Below are 21501 nucleotides of genomic sequence, written 5' to 3'. Positions count from 1 at the left end.
CAGGCAGACGGAAATTATAGCCTTCCGGGACTATTCCCGGAAGACAGAAATCAATGATCTGATTCATTTCTTTGTTTATATGTGTGTACATAATCATTTAGTATACCAAATTTAAAGAGTTTTTGGTCAATTTTGGCCCATGCTATTTGAAATCGTTCAAACAGAGGGAAACTAACGCTTGAAGATCCAGCACTTGACTTAAAAGCAGCTCGTAAATATAATTCACATATATGATGCCTGCATGGAAGATAAAGCAAACTGCGTTCCAATAACTGTTCTATAAAAACTGCTGAACCGTTACATCTTCCGGAATTTGATGCAGTTTTATCAAAACATGCAGCAACGATTTTATCCGAAATTCCCCACTCTGTTAGCATGTTGAAGGTTGCACGAGATATTTCAACGCCAGTGGATGCAACTACTTTTGGTACTCCAAAAAGATGTTCACCATCGGAACTGGTATTCTTTCGACTTCTTCTCGACCAGTCAATTCTGGGAGCATTTTTCCATCCCAATCAGAATCAACTTTTTCCAAAATTACGTCGACACAGCTTCAACAACCGCAGAAATCAAATGCATAGCTGCATTATTGGAAATCAGCCATTGTACAACTCGGGAACTCGGGATGTTAAAAAGATTTTCCTGGCTCTTTTTATAGGGGATCTGAACTTAAAATGTCCATATGTTCTTGAACAGCAGACAAAGCATCACTGTTGTTGCCACCTTCAGAAGATCTTATGCAAGATTATAACTAGAAATTAACAACTAAAGAGCTCGAATATTACAAATTGTCAAAGAGTATACAAAGAAGTACGCTTTAGCAGTAAGAAATCGCTTAAAAATTAAATTAAAATAAATTTGTATATATTTTATCATATAAAACTAAAATAAAGTTGATTATAGCAATTTGTGAGCTAATACCTTAAATGCTCACAAAAAAACGGAGTTTTACCCAAAAAATACAGCATTTTATCAAAAAAATGTCTATATCAAACTTTTGGTTGAAAGAGGCACCTCTAAACATTATCCGATCGGGCTAAAACTGTACAAATTTAAGCTTTACACCAAAACGAACAATTTGAGACCCTGAAAATTCGCACTTTCGCAAATAAGCCGAACCCTACTGTCCCTTCTAACAACGCCAGGTCCTTGTTTTTCCTGCTCCGACGATCGGTCTTCACTTGCAGTGCTCGTCCTTCATTCTCTGTACTGCGCGTTTCTCACTGCCCAACACCTTCTGACTGTCTGTTTTACTGACCGTCACTTTATCCGTGCGTTCTAGCGGACTGTCACCTTCTCCGCGCGATCTAGCTTACTGTCACATTCTCCTCGCGTTCAAGCTTACTGTCGCCTTCGGACCGCGCGACTCGCTCCAGTACTCTTCTTGACTATCCTCGCGTGTTGTGACTGACTGCCTCAAGCTGTACGCTGTCCCTTTATATTCTGCGTGAATCCTGTTATTTCGCCTTTTGCGTACGGCCCGCTCGAGTCTAACTAGATGTCCTGTTTGTTCACATTGCGTCCATTTTAGTTCACCGTCTCTCCGCTTTGTCGGGGTCAAGGTCCGTTAACTCCCGTTAGACCTGAACGCCCTTGACTCTTCTCGCATTCCCGCCGTCATCGCTGTTGCTAGGCCGCTTCTCTGCACCCGAATTTGTGGGGAGTTTTAAGACTAGCACCTTTTTAGGAAATCGTCTAAATATACTAAACAATGGGTACCATTAATGTTGTGTAGTATATTATTAAAACAACTTTGAAATGTAGGAGGGACGTTTTTTAGACCATGTAATGTACGCAGCTCGAAATGTTTTAACCAACCGGACTTTCAGTCTTTACCCTCCCTACCATGACAATGCTACTTAAAATATCTACATTGTCCCTTGGCCAAGTTCAAAATAACTTTACCGGATATTTAAGAAAGTGTTGGACACAAGTACTCGACAAACCATTAAATATATTTATTCCCATTTCATTTTTTTCCATTTATATTTAATTATAATTCCATTTATATAAATTTAGTTTCAGCTGCTCCATTAAATTCTCATTTGCAATCTAACCAATCATAACCTAACGTATGATTCTTCTAGTCATTCTCTAAGTCTTCATTATACTTGTTACTCGGATAGTAATAGGGTATACTAGATTCGTTGAAGAGTATGTAACAGGCAGAAGGAAGCGTTTCCGCCTATATAAAGTATAAATATTATATATAATATATTATATATTATATATTTATAATATAAATATAAATCAGCATACAGATTCTAGAGGCAGAGACGCAGCGCAAGTTTGTTGACCCATTTTGCCACGCCCACTCTAACTCCCACAAGCCGCACAAAACTGCCACACTTTTGAAAAATTTGTTGATATGTTTTTATATTTTTATTAGTCTTGTAAATTTCTATCGAAACGGCCTAATACTTTCAAGCCCCCATTTTTGAAAATTTGTTGATTATTTTTTCATAAGCTCACAAAACTGCCACCACACATTTGTGAAACATTGTTGGATATTTTTCTTAATTTTGTTTGTCGTATAAATTTCTAACTATTTGGCAAAAAACTTTTTGGCACGCTCACTCTAAAGACCTACAGTCGCCGAACCGGTCACGCCCACACTTTGGAACAATTTTTAAATTTTCTCATTTTTTTCCCCTATATCAATCGATATCCGAGAAAAATTATAAAATTTTAAGTTCGCATTCACACTAGCTGAGTAACGGGTAACTGATAGTCGGGGAACTCGGGGAATTTTCCCTCTTTGAACTTAAATTAGGATTATAGATTGATTGAAGCAAGCAAATATGTTTATTTGTTTATTGCTGAATAATTGATATGCTTTATTTGATTTATCTTCTTAGAGCATCTTTTACAGCTTCCGACATCGCCAAGTATTCTGACTCAGTACTCGACAAAGCCACGGTGCGTTCCTTGCGCGCTTCCCAAGATATGGAATCCACGAAAATGCAAGAATCACAGGGGAACCAATTAGAACCAATTGATAAGGATGCCGTTTCATTTACTCATTGTCTGGCTTCTCTGGACGCTTTAATGCTGACATCGCCTCGACCTGTGTGATAGCTTGCTTGCAGTCTTCCATTCCGAATTTTCGAAGAATATTCTCGATGTACTTCTCCTGACTCAAGAAAACAGTCTGATTTCACACATGTTTGAATTCAATGCCCAAATATGTCTTGACTGGATCAAAATCTTTCGTCTTGAATGATGCTCCTAAGTGGGCGTTGGTTTCTGCCAACCATTTAGGATGATTCGACGCCAAAAGCAAATCAACCACGTAAATGGTGACCAGTAAATATTTTCCATCGCCTTGTTTGACGAACGGCTTCTCTGCAAGCTTGCAATACCATAACGTGTAAGTCCTATACAGATACCCTACATCGGCTCTTTAAAAAAATATCCGAGGTTAAAGAGCGGTACCGCATGGATATTTATTGTAGTGGTCCATTTCTCAAAAGACATTTTCCTGAACGCTATGAAGGATGCGACGGCGGCAAACGTAGTAGATTTTCTGGTGATCGAAATTTTTTACATCTTCGGGGTCCCTGAAACAGTGCAGTCAGAAAATGTAAAATAGTTCACAACTATGACGTTTGAGAAGATGGTCGATGGGTTCGGAATCCAACACATCAAGACGCCGATATACTCACCGCAAAGCAGAGACGGTAAATCGAAATGTGCTGGCGGCAATCCGGATCTTCTTGGAAGAGGATCACAGAGAGTAGGATGCGCATCTGCCGAAAATCGAGGTGGCCTTCCGTATGGGCTGTCAGCCACAGGAGAAACTCCATTCTTCTGTGATCTGCAGAACGGAAGAACAAAGTATACAATGTCAAGGAACCGATCAAATATACTTCCCGTACAGCGTGAGCATCACGTAAGGCGCCGCTCGACTGCTTGACTGCATCAGTGCCTTGTTGATTCTTCCAAGCTACCATTTATCGTTATGCCAAAACTCAGCATAGTCTTTAGTAAGTGTTGGTTTCGATGATGATAGGGCCATATCGATGGGGGGCGATGGTTTTGGCGGCGCCCCATTTTGGGTCGTTATGGACATGGACGACAAGAGGGGACTTCCTAAGGAAAATAAAGCCTAAAGGTTGCTAGAAACAGATTGCTCATCAACTGGAGCTATTGGCAAATCTTACACACAAAGTACATATTCTAGGATATGTATTTCACAGTGGAACCATAACTCCAGGTTTTGAAAATATCCAAGCTGAACAAGAATTTTCATTCCAGAAACTCCATAAAATGCTTGTCTAGACTGGTGGTTCCCAACCAAGCTCCTGAAGGTAGAAAACACATTCTTCGCCCTGGGTAATTTGGGTTGCTCCTCCACAGAAAGCCTCCTCCTCCTTGTTGGGATCGTCCTTCTGGTCGGCATAACGGCTGCAGCTGGCTGTCGTGGATATCGCCGGCCTGTGATCGCCCCTGTCTAAAACCGTCGGATCCAATATAAACGATTTCGCACTTTCGCTCTGGAACTGATTTCATCAAGCGAGAGGTCAGCTGTTGCACCGCAGGCAACTTTTGCATCAGCAAGGACATCAGCTGGGGCAACATATCCAACGTGGTGTGCTCCAGCAACGCTCCGCCAGATACGAGCGCCACCATCATTCCGCCGCGGCTGTCCAAACTCCTGACAAATATTCTTGTATTTTTACTTAATAGCAATGTAATCAATAGGAAAATGGACGCACGTTTAAAAACGACTAAGTCGATTCCTCATTTTCCCAAAAACGTTATAATATTCTACATTTATTTTTATCACAATACGTAAATTTAATCACTAAAAATGAAATATTTTAAAGTATTTCAAGTATTTGGCTTTTGGAAACTGTCCAATTCAAAAGTATAAAATTTGTTTTTTTGTTCTATGTAAACTTATAGTTATAAATTATAGTTGGACAAGCGGTTTCTAATAATCAAAACTATGAGTTTCTTCATTACATTGAGTAGAGCAATGTTCCATTAGTGATGGCAGGAGAGTATCCGACGAAGGCTGTCTAAAAAAATAAACAGATTAATAGTAAAATTTGTATAATCGAAATTATTATACCTGGCTGTTGGCATATGATATGAACCAGGTGCTGAATTAGATCGACCTGCGCGTATGAACCTTTCAATCCTCGAGCAGCCCGCGAGTGCTGATGATGTTCCAGAACATCCTTTTACAAACGGGTTGCCAAATGAATGCTTTTTTAACATTGTTTTTATTAAAATAAGTGTGTCTAATTTAGGAATGCTGCGCACGACGGAGTCTATGTCTTCGTCGTCTACTTGCACCAAGCAACAATTTTCTTCTTCGGTCGGCAAGGGATACTCCCCATCGGAAGTTACCCATTTACTGGTCTAAAAATAAATTTATTAATAGCAATACAAAAAGTCACTTCGTTTAGCACCTTTAACTGGGGAATAGTGATTCTGTGCTTCGCATCCTTTTCCAACATTTGAACTATGCAACTTTTTAAATTTTCAGTTACTTTGTGGTTTTCTGGAAATTTGACAGAATCGTGTTTAATTTTTTCGTACAGTAAGGGCACTGAATCAGCTAGGAACGGCACATTTCCGAATATTAAGGAATATAGAGTAGCGCCTAAGGCCCACACATCTGCCGCCCTTCCACAATATTCGTTCTATATAAGAAAACAAATGGAATGAAGAATGCACGTAATTTTAATTGTTAATTGTTTATTATCTAAAAAACTGTATACCTGTCCAGGGATTAGAGTTTCAGGAGCCCGGAAAGCTGGAGTTCCAGCCGTTGATCCATTACTTATTGTTGCATCATCCCCAAGGAATTCATTGCATACGCCAAGATCAGCTATTTTTACATGTCCAAATTCGGTTAATAATATATTTCCAGGCTTAATGTCGGCATGGATAATTTTTTGATGGTGCACTGTTTGTCCAAAATACACAAAAATAGTACAGTTTAAAATTAAATTAAATACAACTACAAAAGTATTTTATTTTTTATGCTTTAAGCAAAGTTTTCTTTTTAAATTTCATAGGCCGATAAATAATACCAAGGTAAAACCAAGAGGGAATACCCGTATACACGAAGATCCGTTTCATAGATGTTGCCGAGGAAGACACCATTGTGTCCACAAAATGTTGATATTTGTGGGTTATACGGTGGGGGCGTGCCCAAAATATGAATAGAAAGGGAAATACTATAAATCCAAAAAGGTCGAGTCATTTTCCAGAGAGTGGGCGTGAATGTTTTAAGTGCGTAAGAGAGGTCGGATCCGAAATATTTGATGCGTATGGATCGGTATTGGCAAGAGAAAAATAAAATAAATTCAACAGTTTGTTGGGATGATGATTATATAACACTATCAGGTAGCCGTTGACTAACTAGAGGGTGTGAGAATAGGAATAAGAATTGGCAAAAAGGATATTAAATGAACAAAATCCAAACCATTTTCAAGAGTTTGGGAGTCTATGCCTCTGGAACCCTCTCATGCTGAATCTCCACTTTCTAGCTTTTATAGTTCCTGAAATTTCAACGTGCATACGGACGGACAGGCAAACATACGAGCGGACATAGCCCGGTCGACTTGGCTGGTGATCCTTATCAAGAATATTTCAGTATACCCCTTACTCGAAGAGTGAAAGAGTTTATTAGATTCAAAAATAGATTAGAAAATACAAAACAAGCGAATTTGCTAAAGTCGAGTTCCTCGACTATCAGATAACGGGTATAGTTACCGAGACGATTTTGGCTGGCTTATTTACTTTACTAATTTAAAAGTTTGAGCGTGACCGTTTTGGGCGTTTAAAACGAAGAATAATCTAAACCCATCTAAGGCAACATGGATCAACGAACTGCACTGCGTCTATGTCTTTAAAATCTGTATGCCTAATCTCAAACTTTTAACTTTTATAGTTCCTAAGATCGAGACGTTCATATAGACAGACGGACGTGTCCAGATCGATTCGGCTATCGGAATGGCTTTCTTCTGCCTGTTACATACGAATCTAGTGTACCCTTTTACTCTACTACTAACGGGTATAAATATCTGTGGACACAATCCACTGTATAAATTATATATTTACGATATATGAGCGGCTGCAACTTATATAGGCATAAGTGCTTTCAGAGAATCTAAGTACTCTTCTTATGCACTTATAAAGCTCCATTAGTTGGAGTCGGGATATCATGCTTGCTTTTGTGTATATGTGAAATTTGAATGAGGAGGGCTTTCTTCCCGGCATAATCCTGGAAGGATCATAAGTTGCACCTCCTGACATTTTATCCGCGTTGATTGAACCAGAAAACTGCTTCAAATATTCAGCAAAGGTTTATGTTCTAAATAGTCATTCTGTGTCTCCTATGCGTTCTACCAATGGCACTAGAATAACAAGATGCATAACGGCCATACATTGCAAAAAAAACGAATTCTGGACCATAGTGAATTGGTTTGGCACTATGCAGCCAATTTTTTGGTGACGACGAAAATTGCTCTCTGTCCGCTCGCTTACGCTGAGAGCGTAAGAAATCTAAAAATAAAATTTGCTTGCTTGTGTGTTTTTAATATTAGTTTGTAAAAATCGCTGCTCGAATTAGCTGGCCTCCAACCAAGATTCTTCTCCTCCTCGATCTTCTATGTTTGCTTGGACATCTTTGATCAAGTAACGAGCAAGTAAACTCAGTACGAAGTCCGACTTAAACTAGGGACTTTCCCACATATATATATATATATCTATATTAAACAGTTGCTTATAGTCATTTTGATTTTCTTCTTTCGATTGGAACTCTTTTTTTTTGCTATGTTCTACTCACAATATTCCAATCCAAGTAAAGACTCCCGAAATATACTCCAAGCTCTTTTCTCAGACAAGGGATTATCTGTTGGAATCCTCAGAACTTCACCTTGTTTTACCAATTCAAAAACCATATACAATGAATCTTCAAGTGGGTCATCCAGCACTTCTACCAACTTGACGACGTTTGGATGATCGAGTTTTTTTAAAACTGCTATTTCTCTGTAAACTCGATCTAGAGGTGATGTTGCTTTTCGAGGTCCTCGCCGCATAAGACCAGCTTGTCGTAGGAGGCGCTTTTTTGAAAGAATTTTCATTGCATAATGAGTGGAGTCTTCTTCGGAATAAGCCAATTTAACGAGCCCGTAGGAACCCTAAAAGTAAAAAATGATTTATAATATTTTCAGTAACTTCAATCTACACATAGCCCTGTGGAAAATAAAAAGAAAAAAAGCTATTTTATTGTCTAAATTGTTCAAAAATTTTGGGCGGCTTGAAGGTGTATAGGCGTGGCCAAAGTGTTTTTGGTATACCTGTAGAAATTGGCAAGACAAAAAATAAAACGAAAAAAATCAAAAATTTACTCTACTTTTTTTTAAGTCTTCTAATTCTATTTATTATGGTTTCAAAAGGAATCGTTCAGTAATTCCTCTGAACTTAACCTAATGTGTGATAAAGATAAATGAGACCAAGTGGTATCTTAATTATAAAGTACAAAAGAAAATGTAATATGTTATGGTATGTTATCCTCCGGGTAAGGAGATCGCTGGGGTGTACCCTCTTCAGTCTTCGGAGGGAGATGGGATCAGCTAGGATAGTTGCTAGTCGGTTCTGGTGGGCCATAAGCCTGTCGGCATAACGGCTGCTGTGGAAATTAATCTGATCCCCAAGAAGGGTAATTTTCAGATCTCTTTCGATGACTATGTTCGTCACGTACCAGGGGAGCCCAGATGCGTGACGTGCAGCTCTCGACTGGACCACACGGAGCCTATTAAGCTGGGATTTGGCGGCAGTTCCCCACACCTGTATGGCATAACTCCACGTTGGAGCGAGAATGGCTTTGATTAAAAGAGCCTTAGAGCTCATTTGAAGTTTGCTGGAGTGGAAGAGCCAGTCGAGCTTTTTTAGCTTCGCCAGTGACTTAGATTTGACCGACGTGATGTGGGCCCCCCAGGTCAGTCTCCGATCTAGATGAACTCCTAGGTAGCAGTGCGATCTAGCATTGGTGATAGGGCTTCCATTGAAGGTCAGATCTGTGCAGGTTCCGGGCCGCAGGGAAAAAGTTACACAGGCTGACTTTGAGGAGTTAATGGCCACATTCCATTTGGCAGTCCATTTTTCGATTGCGTGCAGCCATTCCTGGACTGCGTTGGAGGCAGTTAGCAGTGAAGGATGAGACGCCAGCATGGCAGTGTCATCGGCGTAAGTGGCCAGGAGCAGCTGAGCCGGGGGGACTTCGGCGTTGTTTGCGGGAGATGGCATGTCAGCAGTGTACATGGTGTATAGGAAGGGCCCAAGAACACTTCCCTGTGGAACTCCTGCATGAATCTCCTCCAGGCTGGATCGAGCATCACGCACTGCAACGTCGAACGTCCGATTAGAGATGAACGATCTCAGGATGGCATAGTAGGGAGCAGGAAGGAGAGCTTTCATCTTGTATAGAAGGCCCTCATGCCACACCTTGTCAAACGCTTGCTTCACGTCTAGAAAGACGCCGACCGTGTAGAGTTTGTGCTCGAAGCCATGCGTCACCTGGTTTACCAGTCGATGTATTTGTCCAGGGCAGCCGTGGGACTTCCTGAAACCAAATTGGTGTCGAGGTATGTGGTTCACTTCTTGCGGCAGTTCCATCAGGCGGGCTAAGAGTATTCTCTCAAAAATCTTGGAGAAAGTTGATAGCAGGCTGATTGGGCGATATACATCGATCTGCGTTGGCGGCTTTCCGGCTACTACTTTTAATCTACGAGTAACGGGTATAATTCAACGTCTATGATTCATAATCTCGGAAATATCCGTTAAACACTTAACGAGTTTACACTTCCTAGTATCAGTTTCATAGGTTATTGAAATAGGCGTACTGTCGACAATAATACCGTGACCTGTCCACTGACTAACATGTAAAAAACAATTTCAAGGAAATGATTTTATTTATTATACCCGTTATGTATGTATGTAACAGGCAGAAGGAAGCGTTTCCGACTATATAAAGTATATACATATAATCATGTTCAGGACCAATGTCTTTTTGTATGAACGTCGAGATCTCAGGAACTATAAGCTATAAGGTTGAGATTCAACATACAGATTCTAGAGACAGAGACGCAGCGAAAGTTTTTTGACCCATGTGTGACTACATGGTTTTCGTTTTTAGTGTTCTCTTTTTTTTTCATTATTTAACGGCTATCGCCAAGTATACAACTTGGGGAATAGCAACATTAAAATAAACGTAAGAAATTAAAATATCGCTCACAAAGCAATGCTAGCTGACAGCTTATTCATAAAACAGCACAGATATTTCTTAAGCAACGATATTGCTGAATTGTTGTGTCTATCACAGCAATGAATAAAAACAAACAGAAGAGAATGCTATAGTCGAGTTCCCCGGTATACTAATCAAAAATGGCAAGACAAACCATACAACGAAGAAAAATCACATAAAAACAAAAAAATTTCAAATAGAGTGGGCGTGGCAAAAAGTTTTTAGCAAATCGATAGAAATGTAGAAGACTAATAAAAATTTGAAAAAATATATTGGGTGTGGCAACATGGGTTAACAAACTGTAAACGGTACAAAATCTAGAATCTGTATGCTTAGTCGCAACCTTCTAGTTCCTGAGAACGGACGGACAGATGGACGGGCGGACATGAACAGATCGACTCTGCTATTGATCCTGAACAAAAATATATATACCTTATATGGTCGGAAACGCTTTCTTCTGCATGTTACATAGTTTTCAACGAATCTGGAGTACCCTTATACTCTCCGAGTAACGGGTGTAATTGCAATTTGCGATATAGTTTGGGTCGAAGCCAAAAGAGACACCCAAAATGAAGATGTAGAAGATGAAGTAAAGTAGATAAACATTTTTATCTTTAAATTCCAATAGATTTTAGATGAGTTAGATGAAGCGTTCAGTGCCTTTTCTCGTAAAACTAGATAACCTCTTTAAAGTTGTCTGTTCTGAATGCAACAAATTCATATTTGGGGTTGAAATCGTCGATTGACTGGTTTCCTCCCAACTGATACCAAATGCATGCTTCCTTATGAGGGTCTCCTATCCGGGTATCCTCTTATTTTTATTTATTTAACAAAATTAAATATAGTATACAATACTAAACCTAATAAATTTAATGGGTACTAGCTACGGGGGCCTTCAACTCATATCCTCTTATATTTTCTGCGGTTTGAGGTCTTAATCTCTTTCCTCTGCGTCTTGGCGATCCCTTCCTGTACCGATCCTTTTTGAGTTGACAAAAGGCTCTGCAGGCTATTTTGTAAGTATTTTCTATATTTGCACTTCAACATATCTTATTTATGCCACTTGCTCTTTTCTCTTTATACTCTTTGTTCTGGACTAACAAGGGCTTATCTCAAGGTCATTTCTTTGGATCACTTTGTTTCAACATCCAGTTTCTTTTCCGTGATGTGGGTTAATTCCATAATTAGGCTTGGCTCCTTATCTTGCACTTGGCTAATCTTATCTTGCACCTATCTTTCCCGAGCGCTATTACTACGATGATCTATTTTAATGTACCTAGGTTTGATATGTTTGCTGGCGCATGTATTTTACTATCAATTTCTTTTGAGCTCCTATTTCCTATGTGTGTTATTTATCGTGATCAAGAATTTATATACTCTATATGTTCGGAATCACTTCACACGGTTGGATCTGCTAAGGGAAGATTGGGCTGGAAGTGATAACGTCAGCGATGTCAAAATAAAAGAGGTAAATTCAGTGGTTTGATTCCAATTGCAAGAGTTCAGCCTAAAGTTTGCGCGACCTCGGGTAATGACATCGCGGTTGGCTGCTAGACCAAGAACGGAAATCCATGCGTAAATATGGCTGCGTTGAGCGATAAACTGGCGTGTGATGCATGCGGCATCAAATCCGACATGTGTGTTTTAATAAACAATTACCAGCCATTTGCGTGGGACTGAGAAAATTGAAGCAGAGATTGTTTAATTTCTCGCAGTGATGCAAAATCCAGTGCCATGAATGGTCGGCACGTAAACAGTGGATAAGCCTGTGTACACGATGCACATTTCAGCTCATCCCGCTTTAGCGGCGCATGAGCGTGGTGCGTGACAGCTGATCTTCGAGTGTGGGTTGTGTCGCAACGAGATGTAAAAAATTTCAAAAATTGGTCAATGGTGAGACCAGGCTTCGCGAGTATAGGTATACAATTTGGTTGACAATATGAAAATTAACAAGGGATTTCGTTTCTCACAGTCTTGTGCCCGTAACCCACGAATAATGTTTAACAACGATCATGCTGATGCTCCCAAGCTTCTTGGTGATAGCAATATGTTTGAGTAATGTATAAGCATTTCCAGACAAATAGAATTTTTGGAAATTAAATCGTTGACAGTCAGTAAAGCTCACATTGGTCGTCCAATAAAAGTAGTGTAGTCCTCATAATTCCCGGAAAAGTTGGTATGTTTGATTCGCTAAAACTGAAAGTCCGTCCACCTGGCTTCTCTGCGGGATATTAAGAGGTCGAATAACGGTCGGGGTACAACTACATAGAGTAGAGTAATGCTTCTCCTCATATGCAGCAAAGTCGTCGTCATGGTTTTCCCAATCTTGTTCGTCTACTAATGCCTGGACAGATCAAATGTCATCCATAAACTTGATGGCATTATTATGCGCGCCAATAATTTTGCCCCGCTGTTAAATCACACTCCGCATGGCGTCTACAAAACCGTAATAAAGTACAATTATCAAAAATCAAACGCGACCGACCTCGAAGGACCGAAAGTTTATATTATCAATAAAACGCCAGTAGGACTTCGGTGGCCGCAATGCGCGTGTTTGCATTGAAAACAAAACTGTGTTTGACTGAAGTGGTGAATACGACGCCTATGCTAAAGGTGTATAAACAATTTCCGTTTTCTGCTCATTGAATAGTACTAGGAAGGCTTATGAAACAATGAATGGATATAATGTGATAGGGAACTCATAGGAATTAACAAATCTACAAAGGTATATTAAAAGTGGAAAAAAGGGTGTCTTGTTCCCAAACAGATACCTTGGTAGCACTATATTCTAAATAACTTGGAGCTGATCTTGAAATGTCGGTTGACCTGAGACGTTCGAGTAATTTAAGTAAAAGTAATTAAATTGTTTAATTTTAAAGTTTATTTCTAAAATGATTTATGAAATAATATGGATATAATTGCTAATTCAAAAGAAACTCTATTACCTGTCCAATTTGTTCCATTAATCTATATTGGTTTAACTGAAGAAAACTTCCAGATTTATCTATCGATATCCTTCTAGACTCCCGAAAAGCTGGTTTCCGTCGACTAGATCGAGGACTACTGAAAGGAGTACTATAAGGGCTATACGGTACATTCGGGTAGATAGGACGAGTCTCGTATAAGATTTGAGGTTTTGATGCCGTATTATGTTCAAGTGGTTCATTGGAAACTTTACAAGGATACCTTTTAACGCTTTCATAATCTAAGCACTTTTCCACTGTGTTTGGCTTATTCGATTCGGAATCGACTACGCATTTATGGATATCAGTAGAACATTTTTCATGTATGTGTAAACTACATAATTTATCAGCGCACAATTCCAGAGAATGAAATTTAATAAACATTGCTCGTTCATCCAAGGCATTTTTTTCTTTAGGACTTGCATTTAAATTTGTATATAAACATTTATTGGTTAAATTTATTTCAGAATTTTTTTTTAAATTTTCTACAGACTGGGATTTTTTAATATTCTGAAATTTATTAATATTTTCATCTGTCTTCCTTAATTCATCTGATATTTGTTTATCTTTCGGGGAAGTGTGATCTTGGGATTTAAGTTCTCTCGAAACATTTTTTGAAGAATTTTCTGCAATTTGAGTGTCAAATGACGACTCTACGATGTTGTTTTCACATTGGTCCTTACAGCGACTTTCATCAACAGCCAACAGTCCACAACAAGCTTTATTTTTATGAAACCTTGAGGGAAATGCATCCTCAGTTTTTTTCTGAAAATCAACTTCTTGCCTGTTGACTTGCTGAGACTTTGTTGAATCCATTTTTTTATTAGTGTAATATTGTTTTTATGTTGTAGGTGATTAAATCCTGCAAACAGAAAACAAATTTATCAAATTTAAATATCAGTTCGATCAAATGCAAATTTTAAGTAACTTGATAAATAACAGGGCTAACATAAAATCGCATTCAAATAATCATTTTTCCTAAAATGGTTATTAACCCCAACCCCAACAATTAACCCAAGCATAACCCTGCATTAAATATTAATACTTTTGTTCGAAACACAAAATCCTTCAAACCACTCCATAAATAGTAAACTATAACTAAGGCCCTTCATGGGCGGGTTGCTTATAACAATCGAGATTATATACAATCCAGCACTGGTCCTTTATAAAAGTATATTCAAATATACATTTAATCACGTAAACTTCCAGTGTCACAGGTCTCCGCGTAAAAAGTGCAGTTCCGATTGCAAAGTGTGAGCGTCTATGTCTCTGAAACCGACATGCTTAATTTCAACTCTAGCTTTTAAAGTTTCTGAGAGCTAGGCGTTCATACGGACAGAAGGACATCGCGTCGGCGAACTCGACTCGCATTCTCTCTTGTTTTCGTTTCGTTATAATAAAATACGGATGTGGCACATAATAGATAAACTATATACTATATATATATACTATATATTTTATATATATATATATATATATACTATACTATACATATATATGCTTAAACGGGAGGAAAGACGTGCATGGCCAGATCGACTAGGCTAGTGGTCGTGATGCAGAATATATATAATTTATAGGTTCGGAAACTCTGCCTGTTACATACTTTTCAGCGAATCTAGTATGCCCTATGTAACTTTATTATTTGTCTTGCCAATTTATAAAGGTATGCAAAACATTTTTTTGATACGCGCATTCTTAATTCCACAATCCGCCCTGAACACCATCACCCACGTAATTGAATTTTTGTATATTATTATTTTTTTGTTTTGCCTTTTTCTATTGGTATGCCAAAACAGATGTGGAACTTTCTCGTTCGCATTCCCATTAACTTACTAATGGGCATCTGATAGTCGGGGATCTCGGCTATAGCATTCTCTCATTGCTTAAAAGGGTGTGCGTGACAAATTCGGACTGTTTGTGGGCATATGCCAATCAAACGGCTGCATCTAATCCATATGTCTCTAAAATTGGCGTGCCTAATCTTAACTTTCTCTAGGTTTCAAGGTTCCTGAAATCTGAGCATCCATGCGAACAGACAGACATGGGCGTGTGTATATATTTTATTTATATATAAATAAATATAAATATATAAAAATAGTATATTTATGTACACATATGTATATTTTAAAGAGTCGAAAACTGACGAAAACTATTTCTTTAACAGTTATGTATGTGATTGTTTAAATGTCAAAGGAAAGGGTGTGAATACTTGAATGTTCTTTCAAATGTTCGTTTGGATATAATTAATTTTCCGATTTTACTTTACAATGTTTGTGCATATGTATGCATGTGCAAACGTTTGTGCAGTAGACATACATATTTATATTTTCCCGGCAGGTTTTTTAATGTAACTATGTACCTATATCACCTATGCACCTACATATAATTTATACAATATACAATAAAAGACATTTTACATTAAATGAATTTGACTGAGTAATTTTTCTACTTTTTCTATTTAAGCACACTCGTAAAAATAAATTTAATAGACTACAACTACACGCACCAATTGTATTTAGAAACAAGTTACGTCATAATCGCGCCAATATGCAGATGGGATCTGCATTTCGGTTACATCTCCTTTCAATTCGTTGTTTATTTTTATTTATATTCACAACTACACAAAGAGAGAACATTAAATAGAAATTACTAACTAAAGGAAAAACATCTAAGCTTTAAATAAAAGACGAATTAAAAGTTTCCCATTGCAGCTTTAAAAGCTCTTAGTCTTATCGATAACTTAGTCGATAACTGGAATAGTGTATGTATAGTGTACATAGTATGCATAGAAATATTCCTTGCCGCGCAGTTATATCTTGGGGATCATGAAGATAAAGACCATTTAGACCCCTTCCACAGGACTTCCACCACCAGCCACCCTAGAAAGTGTAATACATGGATTAATTTTTCAATAAAAAAATATTTATGTATATACAGCTGTGTTCAAAAAAATAGCAGTGCGATGGAAACTAAGAAACACAAATGTATTTCTCCATGTCCCTTTTTGGAATCCACTTTTTATTCCACTTATTTTTGTAAAATGGAATGTATAGATATAGAAAAAAAGAAAATCCCGTCTGTTTTTCATGTTATCCTTTTTTTATTTACATTCGTGAGCAAATTCACCACTTTTAGGCTGTTCATAAGAATAGCAGTCTCTGGTTTTGTCCATTGTAAAGCCTCGAAATTATCAATATTTTCTAAAAAGTGAGTTTGGTTAAGATAATTCGTATATTTTAAAGGGCAATAAATTAAAAAAAAATTCAAAAAATTTTATTTAAGTGGGTAGAGGACACCACTGCTCCCAGGAGAAAAGAATGTTAATTTTTAAGCTTAGAAAGGAAGGAAAAATATATAAGGACATTCAAAAAACCCTTGAATGTTCTGCCAAAATGGTATCCAATGCCATTAAATATGAATGGAAGCCCGAAAACCGTGGTACCATACGTAAAACCACAGATATAGAGGATCGGCGCATAGTTTGTTACAGCAAAGTCTATCCTTTTGCATCCTTTGGGGACATAAAGTCTGAGCTGAACTTGGGAATAAGCGACGTTACTATTCAGAGATGACTACTGAAACAAAATTTAAGTGCGAGGAGTCCACGAAAGGATTCCCTACTTAGCCCTAGGCATATTAAGGCAAGGTTAAGCTTCCATAAAACCTACCTAATCTGGCCAGTCTCCAAATGGCGTAATATCCTTTGGATTGATGGGTCAAAAATAGTGCTATTTGGTGGAACTGGTTCACTACAGTATATCTGATGAACTCCAAACACGGAGTACCCAAAACACCCAAAACACCCACTGATGACTTTTAATAATGGTGGTATGGGCTTGTTTTTTTTACAATGGTATGAGTCCATAACATATGATTTATGGTATTATAGACCAAAACGCATATGTAAATATACTTAGTGATGTCTTACTCTCATATTCTGAATATAATATGCCCTTAAAATGGACATTCCAACAGGATAATAATACGAAACGCAGAAGCAAATCGGCTATGAATAGATGTAATGCCGTGGCCAGCATCATCTTCCGATTTAAGCCCGATTGAAAACGTGTGGGGGGGGACATTAAAAAGTATGTGTCGAAAAACTGCCCGACGTCTAATGCTCAGATTTGGCAAGTTGTGTAGGATGCATGGTCAAAAATTCCACCCAAACGTTGTCAGGAACATGTCGCGTGGGTGTAAGGCTGTGCTGGCTAACAAAGGCTATCCAACCAAGTACTAGGCCCTAATTAACACATTAAAAAGAAAAACTAAGTTCGTTCTAAGTCAAGTTGATTTTTTAAAATATTTTTTCATAACACTGCTATTTTAGTGAACACCTGAATTTCTGCCTATTATGTTGTTTTAATCTATACTTTCGAAACTATTGAAGAAATAAAAGTGAAACATTTGCTAAATTGTTTGAAATTAAATAACTAACGATATTAGAAAAAAATTTGACCATTAAAATTGTTAATCATAGATATTGTTTCTCTTAAACTCGCAGGTCCCAACCACTGCTATTTTTTTGAACACAGCTGTATGTATAGTAATTTAAATACAAGCAAAATGAATCCAAACTTTCAAACTCACTATCAATCCAGACATCCACCATATCAACAACCATAACAGCCTTTTCCTAATCCATACCAGTATCCACAAATTCAATCACAATATCCACCCATTCAAACTCAACACCGACAAATGTTCAACGTCCTAGACCAGCTGACAGCGATCAATCAAGAATGTCTATCGACGATAGACTGGCAGTAATCAACTTATGACGCCATCCGAAAAAATGAAAATATTTCTTAATCTGACGAGAATTTTCGGTTACCAGCCTCGGACAACACCGATACATAGAAATTACACACAAAGGTCATAAATACAAATTCCTCATTGACACAGGATCGACCATTAACAGGATGAGAGTATGGTCGTAACAATATTTTTATGATTTATTAATTGGCAAAAAATTACTCAGTGATGGACAATCCATTATAAATTATACAAATTCCACAATTTCAATTTATAATAAAGTAGACCCATTAATTATTTCAGACCCAAATAAAATCATTCTTTTTACATTCAAAAACATAAAATACCAATATCAGATGAGAAATTAATTCAGACTTTCATAAAAAAATAGATTTTAAATTGTTTCGATTAAACCATCTAAATAAGGAGGAAAGTTCTAAATTAAAAATATTATTAAATAAATTTAAGAATCTTCAATATCAAGAAGGAGATCCTTTAACATTCACTAATATAATAAAACACGTAATAAACACAACACACAATTCTCCTATTTATTCTAAGCAATATCCATTTGCTCATATGCATGAAATAAAAGTAAAAAATCCGGTACAAGAAATGCTTAAGCAAGGTTTAATTAGATAAAGTAATTCACCATATAATAGCCCCATTTGGGTAGTATCAAAAAAACTCGACGCTTCGGGTGAACAGAAGTACAGAGTTGTAAATGACTTTAGAAAGTTGAACGAAAGAACAATTCCAGACAGATATCCAATGCCAAACATAGATGAAATACTCGGTAAACTAGTACAGTGTCAATATTTTACAACAATAGATCTAGCGAAAGGCCACCAAATAGAAATGGACCCAGACTCAATTCAGAAAACTGCATTCTCCACCAAGAGCGGACATTACGAATTCGTTCGGATGCCATTTGGTCTCAGAAACGCACCCGCAACATTTCAAAAGTGCATGAATAACATTCTTCGACCACTGCTCTACAAGCATTGTTTAGTTCACCTAGATGACATAATTGTTTTTTCTTCATCGCTTGATGAACATCTAAATTCATTACAATTGGTTTTTAATAAATTGTCCGAAGCAAATTTAAAATTGCAATTAAATAAATGCGAATTCTTAAAAAAAGAAGCCAGTTTTATTGGTCATATTGTAACTCCGAATGGAAAACATCAACTTGGATGAATCCCAAAGACAACTAATCATATCACACATACCCACTAGACAGACTACTGATGTCGAAGCTGCGCCCGCGCAATAAATTAGGAAAGCGAACTTCGGCGGTTTTATTATTTTTCGAGTGGAAACTCCGATAGTCGCCAGTCCGCATTATTTTAAATAACTTTCGGATTTTTATTTATGTTGCGAGCTGTGTGGCGCACGTGGAAAACTCTGCCCCGAGAACAGCCTGAGCTAGCGGTAGTGCCCTAGGGAAGGAATGACGATGTTAGACGATCTTAGTTCTGATGATGAGTATTAGAATAAAAAAGAGTACCGAGTGAAAAATGTCTGCCCGATATTAAAACATAACTTAAAAAATTTTATTTATTTTAATATTTACTGCAGTTACACTATGTTATCTAAAAAGTAAAAACATTCTTTTAATTCTGTTGACATTTGAGTATTTGGAAAGCCAATTGGAAGACAGTAGTTCGGGTTCGGTTCCAATTTAATTTGATTGTTGTTCCATGTATTTCCTCGGCGAAATCTTAATGCCGCTGCTCTGCCTTTTTTAGTTTTTATATCGATGAACATGTCCAGCTCTGCGAGATTTCTAAATAAGGTTTTAAGATCTTGTTCTGCGCTTTTAAGAAGCTTACATTGTAGGTTAAGGCTGTTATACATTAAACAATTGAATAATCGTTGGATGCGAAACTCAAGTTGCCTTACTATGTATTTTATGTTAAGCTTCGTTACAGAATACACATCGTATATTATATTAAGATTATCCAAAGTAGCGCATTTAAAAATCTGAGAGGACTGATTCTGCAAAAAGTTGACATAAAGTTTGCAGCATTCAGGATTAGTTTTCAATTTCCAATTTTCTAGAATAATATTTTGAGTATCAGCATAATAAAAAAATAGTTCTTGAGTACGTTTTAGGGATTCAGTACTATATTCCATAGCCTCATCTATAATTTCTGAAAACAACACATGAAAGAATTCTATTTCCGCAAAATAGTTTGTGAGTAAAACCTTTACTAGAGTTGGTTGGCCTGTTGGGACTTGACGTAGTTTAAACAAAAGTGCGTAGCTTGCATTTTTTGATGTTTCATAAAAAGTTTTGATATCAGAAGAAAATTGTTGGAAAGAAAAAGAAGCTTCATAAAAGAAGGTTGATAGCTCTCGTATCTTGTAGACATAGTTTCTTTCACTTGTGATAATATCTTCGGAGTCACTCAATACAGCCGATATGGTAAAGTTTTTTTGAAGTTTTTCCAGGAAATGCTCTAATTTATTTTGTAAACTATGTTTACTAAAATCTGCTTTTTCGATAGCATCATAAAACTGTTTGGGTACTTGTACTGCTCTAAAAGAGTCTCTTGTTCTGCTTAGGTTTTTAATTCCAGTGCCATTTAATTGAAGAACTTGTATTGACCACACTAATAAAGTAACAATAAAACTCCGCCAATTCATTGCGAAAAATTTGATTCTTCTAAGAGTGGAGTGCGTTAAATTATCACTATTATTACGATCACCAATTTTAAGAAATTCGGAAATGAAAAGCTCATTTTTCATATGTATTTATTTGGTCTAAAAATAGCTTAAGAAGTATATGGCTATAAATACAATTTCCTATTTCAATTTAATACTTTTGAGGTGACGGCCAGACTTCTATGCTCCGATTGCATTTCCATAAAATCTTACGGCAATTTTTTAATTTAATTTTAATTATAATTTTTAATTTTTTTGAGTCCTATAAATTTAAGCCGTACATAGATGGGTAGAGCTTTTTTTTAACATCCTTGCATTTTTATTTTTTACAATTCACTTATAAATAAAGAAAAAATAAATAAATGAATAAAAAACCTTCCCAAGTTTGAAAATTCCACCGTTCCGCCATTGACGCTAACTCACCGACGCTAATTTGACGCACATTCTGTTGACGTCGAAATCGATAAACACTCTTTATAAAGAGAGAGAGAGATAAGCCGAGTTTATTCAAACACATAATATTATCAATAGTATCGATATATGCCTTTCCCTGTTTGACCTTTCACGTGCATTTCTTTGCCATGGTAAAATATATGTTTTTATACCCGCTACTCGTATAGTTATGTAATTTTTGGCTTTTCCCACGTACTCTTCAAAAATTCAATACATAATATAAGTTTATATAAATATAAATTTATAAATATTATATTATAATATATATATATTATATAATAATATTAAAATCTAGTGTTGAATAGAATAGAATTTTAATAAAAGCAAAAGTTTCTTGGCATTGTCATAAGCGTGTAAACTTGGAATTTGTTTTTTATATTCTTGTATATTTAA

General features: G+C 37.0%; 2 protein-coding genes across 4 annotated transcripts; both read right to left on the bottom strand.

Annotated features, from left to right (window-relative positions):
• Window positions 1-2723: 2723 nt before the first annotated feature.
• On the bottom strand, window positions 2724-15954 carry LOC117139653. 2 transcript variants are annotated; one of them, XR_004459370.1, is made up of 8 exons: window positions 15737-15954; window positions 13213-14092; window positions 7808-8162; window positions 5733-5920; window positions 5421-5654; window positions 5078-5370; window positions 3666-5024; window positions 2817-3560 (listed from the first exon to the last, which is right to left on the bottom strand). XR_004459370.1 is itself a non-coding variant. In XM_033302114.1 (3 exons), exons 1-3 carry the CDS (start codon window positions 3920-3922, stop codon window positions 3544-3546), a joined length of 213 nt encoding a protein of 70 aa, XP_033158005.1. In that variant the 5' UTR covers window positions 3923-4940; the 3' UTR covers window positions 2724-3543. The 2 variants fall into 2 exon arrangements, 1 of the variants encoding a protein (XP_033158005.1); XM_033302114.1 differs by lacking the exons at window positions 5078-5370; window positions 5421-5654; window positions 5733-5920; ... (1 more) ...; window positions 13213-14092; window positions 15737-15954 and having other exon boundaries at window positions 2724-3560; window positions 3666-3817; window positions 3879-4940.
• A 3563-nt stretch (window positions 15955-19517) lies between these two features.
• Window positions 19518-21309, bottom strand: LOC117141418. 2 transcript variants are annotated; one of them, XM_033304845.1, is made up of 2 exons: window positions 20197-21309; window positions 19518-19986 (listed from the first exon to the last, which is right to left on the bottom strand). In XM_033304845.1, the coding sequence occupies exons 1-2, from the start codon at window positions 20737-20739 to the stop codon at window positions 19567-19569; spliced, it is 963 nt and encodes a 320-aa protein (XP_033160736.1). In that variant the 5' UTR covers window positions 20740-21309; the 3' UTR covers window positions 19518-19566. The 2 variants fall into 2 exon arrangements, with proteins under 2 accessions (XP_033160736.1, XP_033160737.1); XM_033304846.1 differs by having other exon boundaries at window positions 19684-19774; window positions 19821-21309.
• Window positions 21310-21501: the final 192 nt, after the last annotated feature.

Source organism: Drosophila mauritiana, chromosome 3L (genome assembly GCF_004382145.1).
Source record: "Drosophila mauritiana strain mau12 chromosome 3L, ASM438214v1, whole genome shotgun sequence".
Classification (NCBI taxonomy): domain Eukaryota; kingdom Metazoa; phylum Arthropoda; class Insecta; order Diptera; family Drosophilidae; genus Drosophila; species Drosophila mauritiana.
Note: the sequence above shows the minus strand (reverse complement) of the source record. Positions and strands in the feature narration are given on the sequence as shown.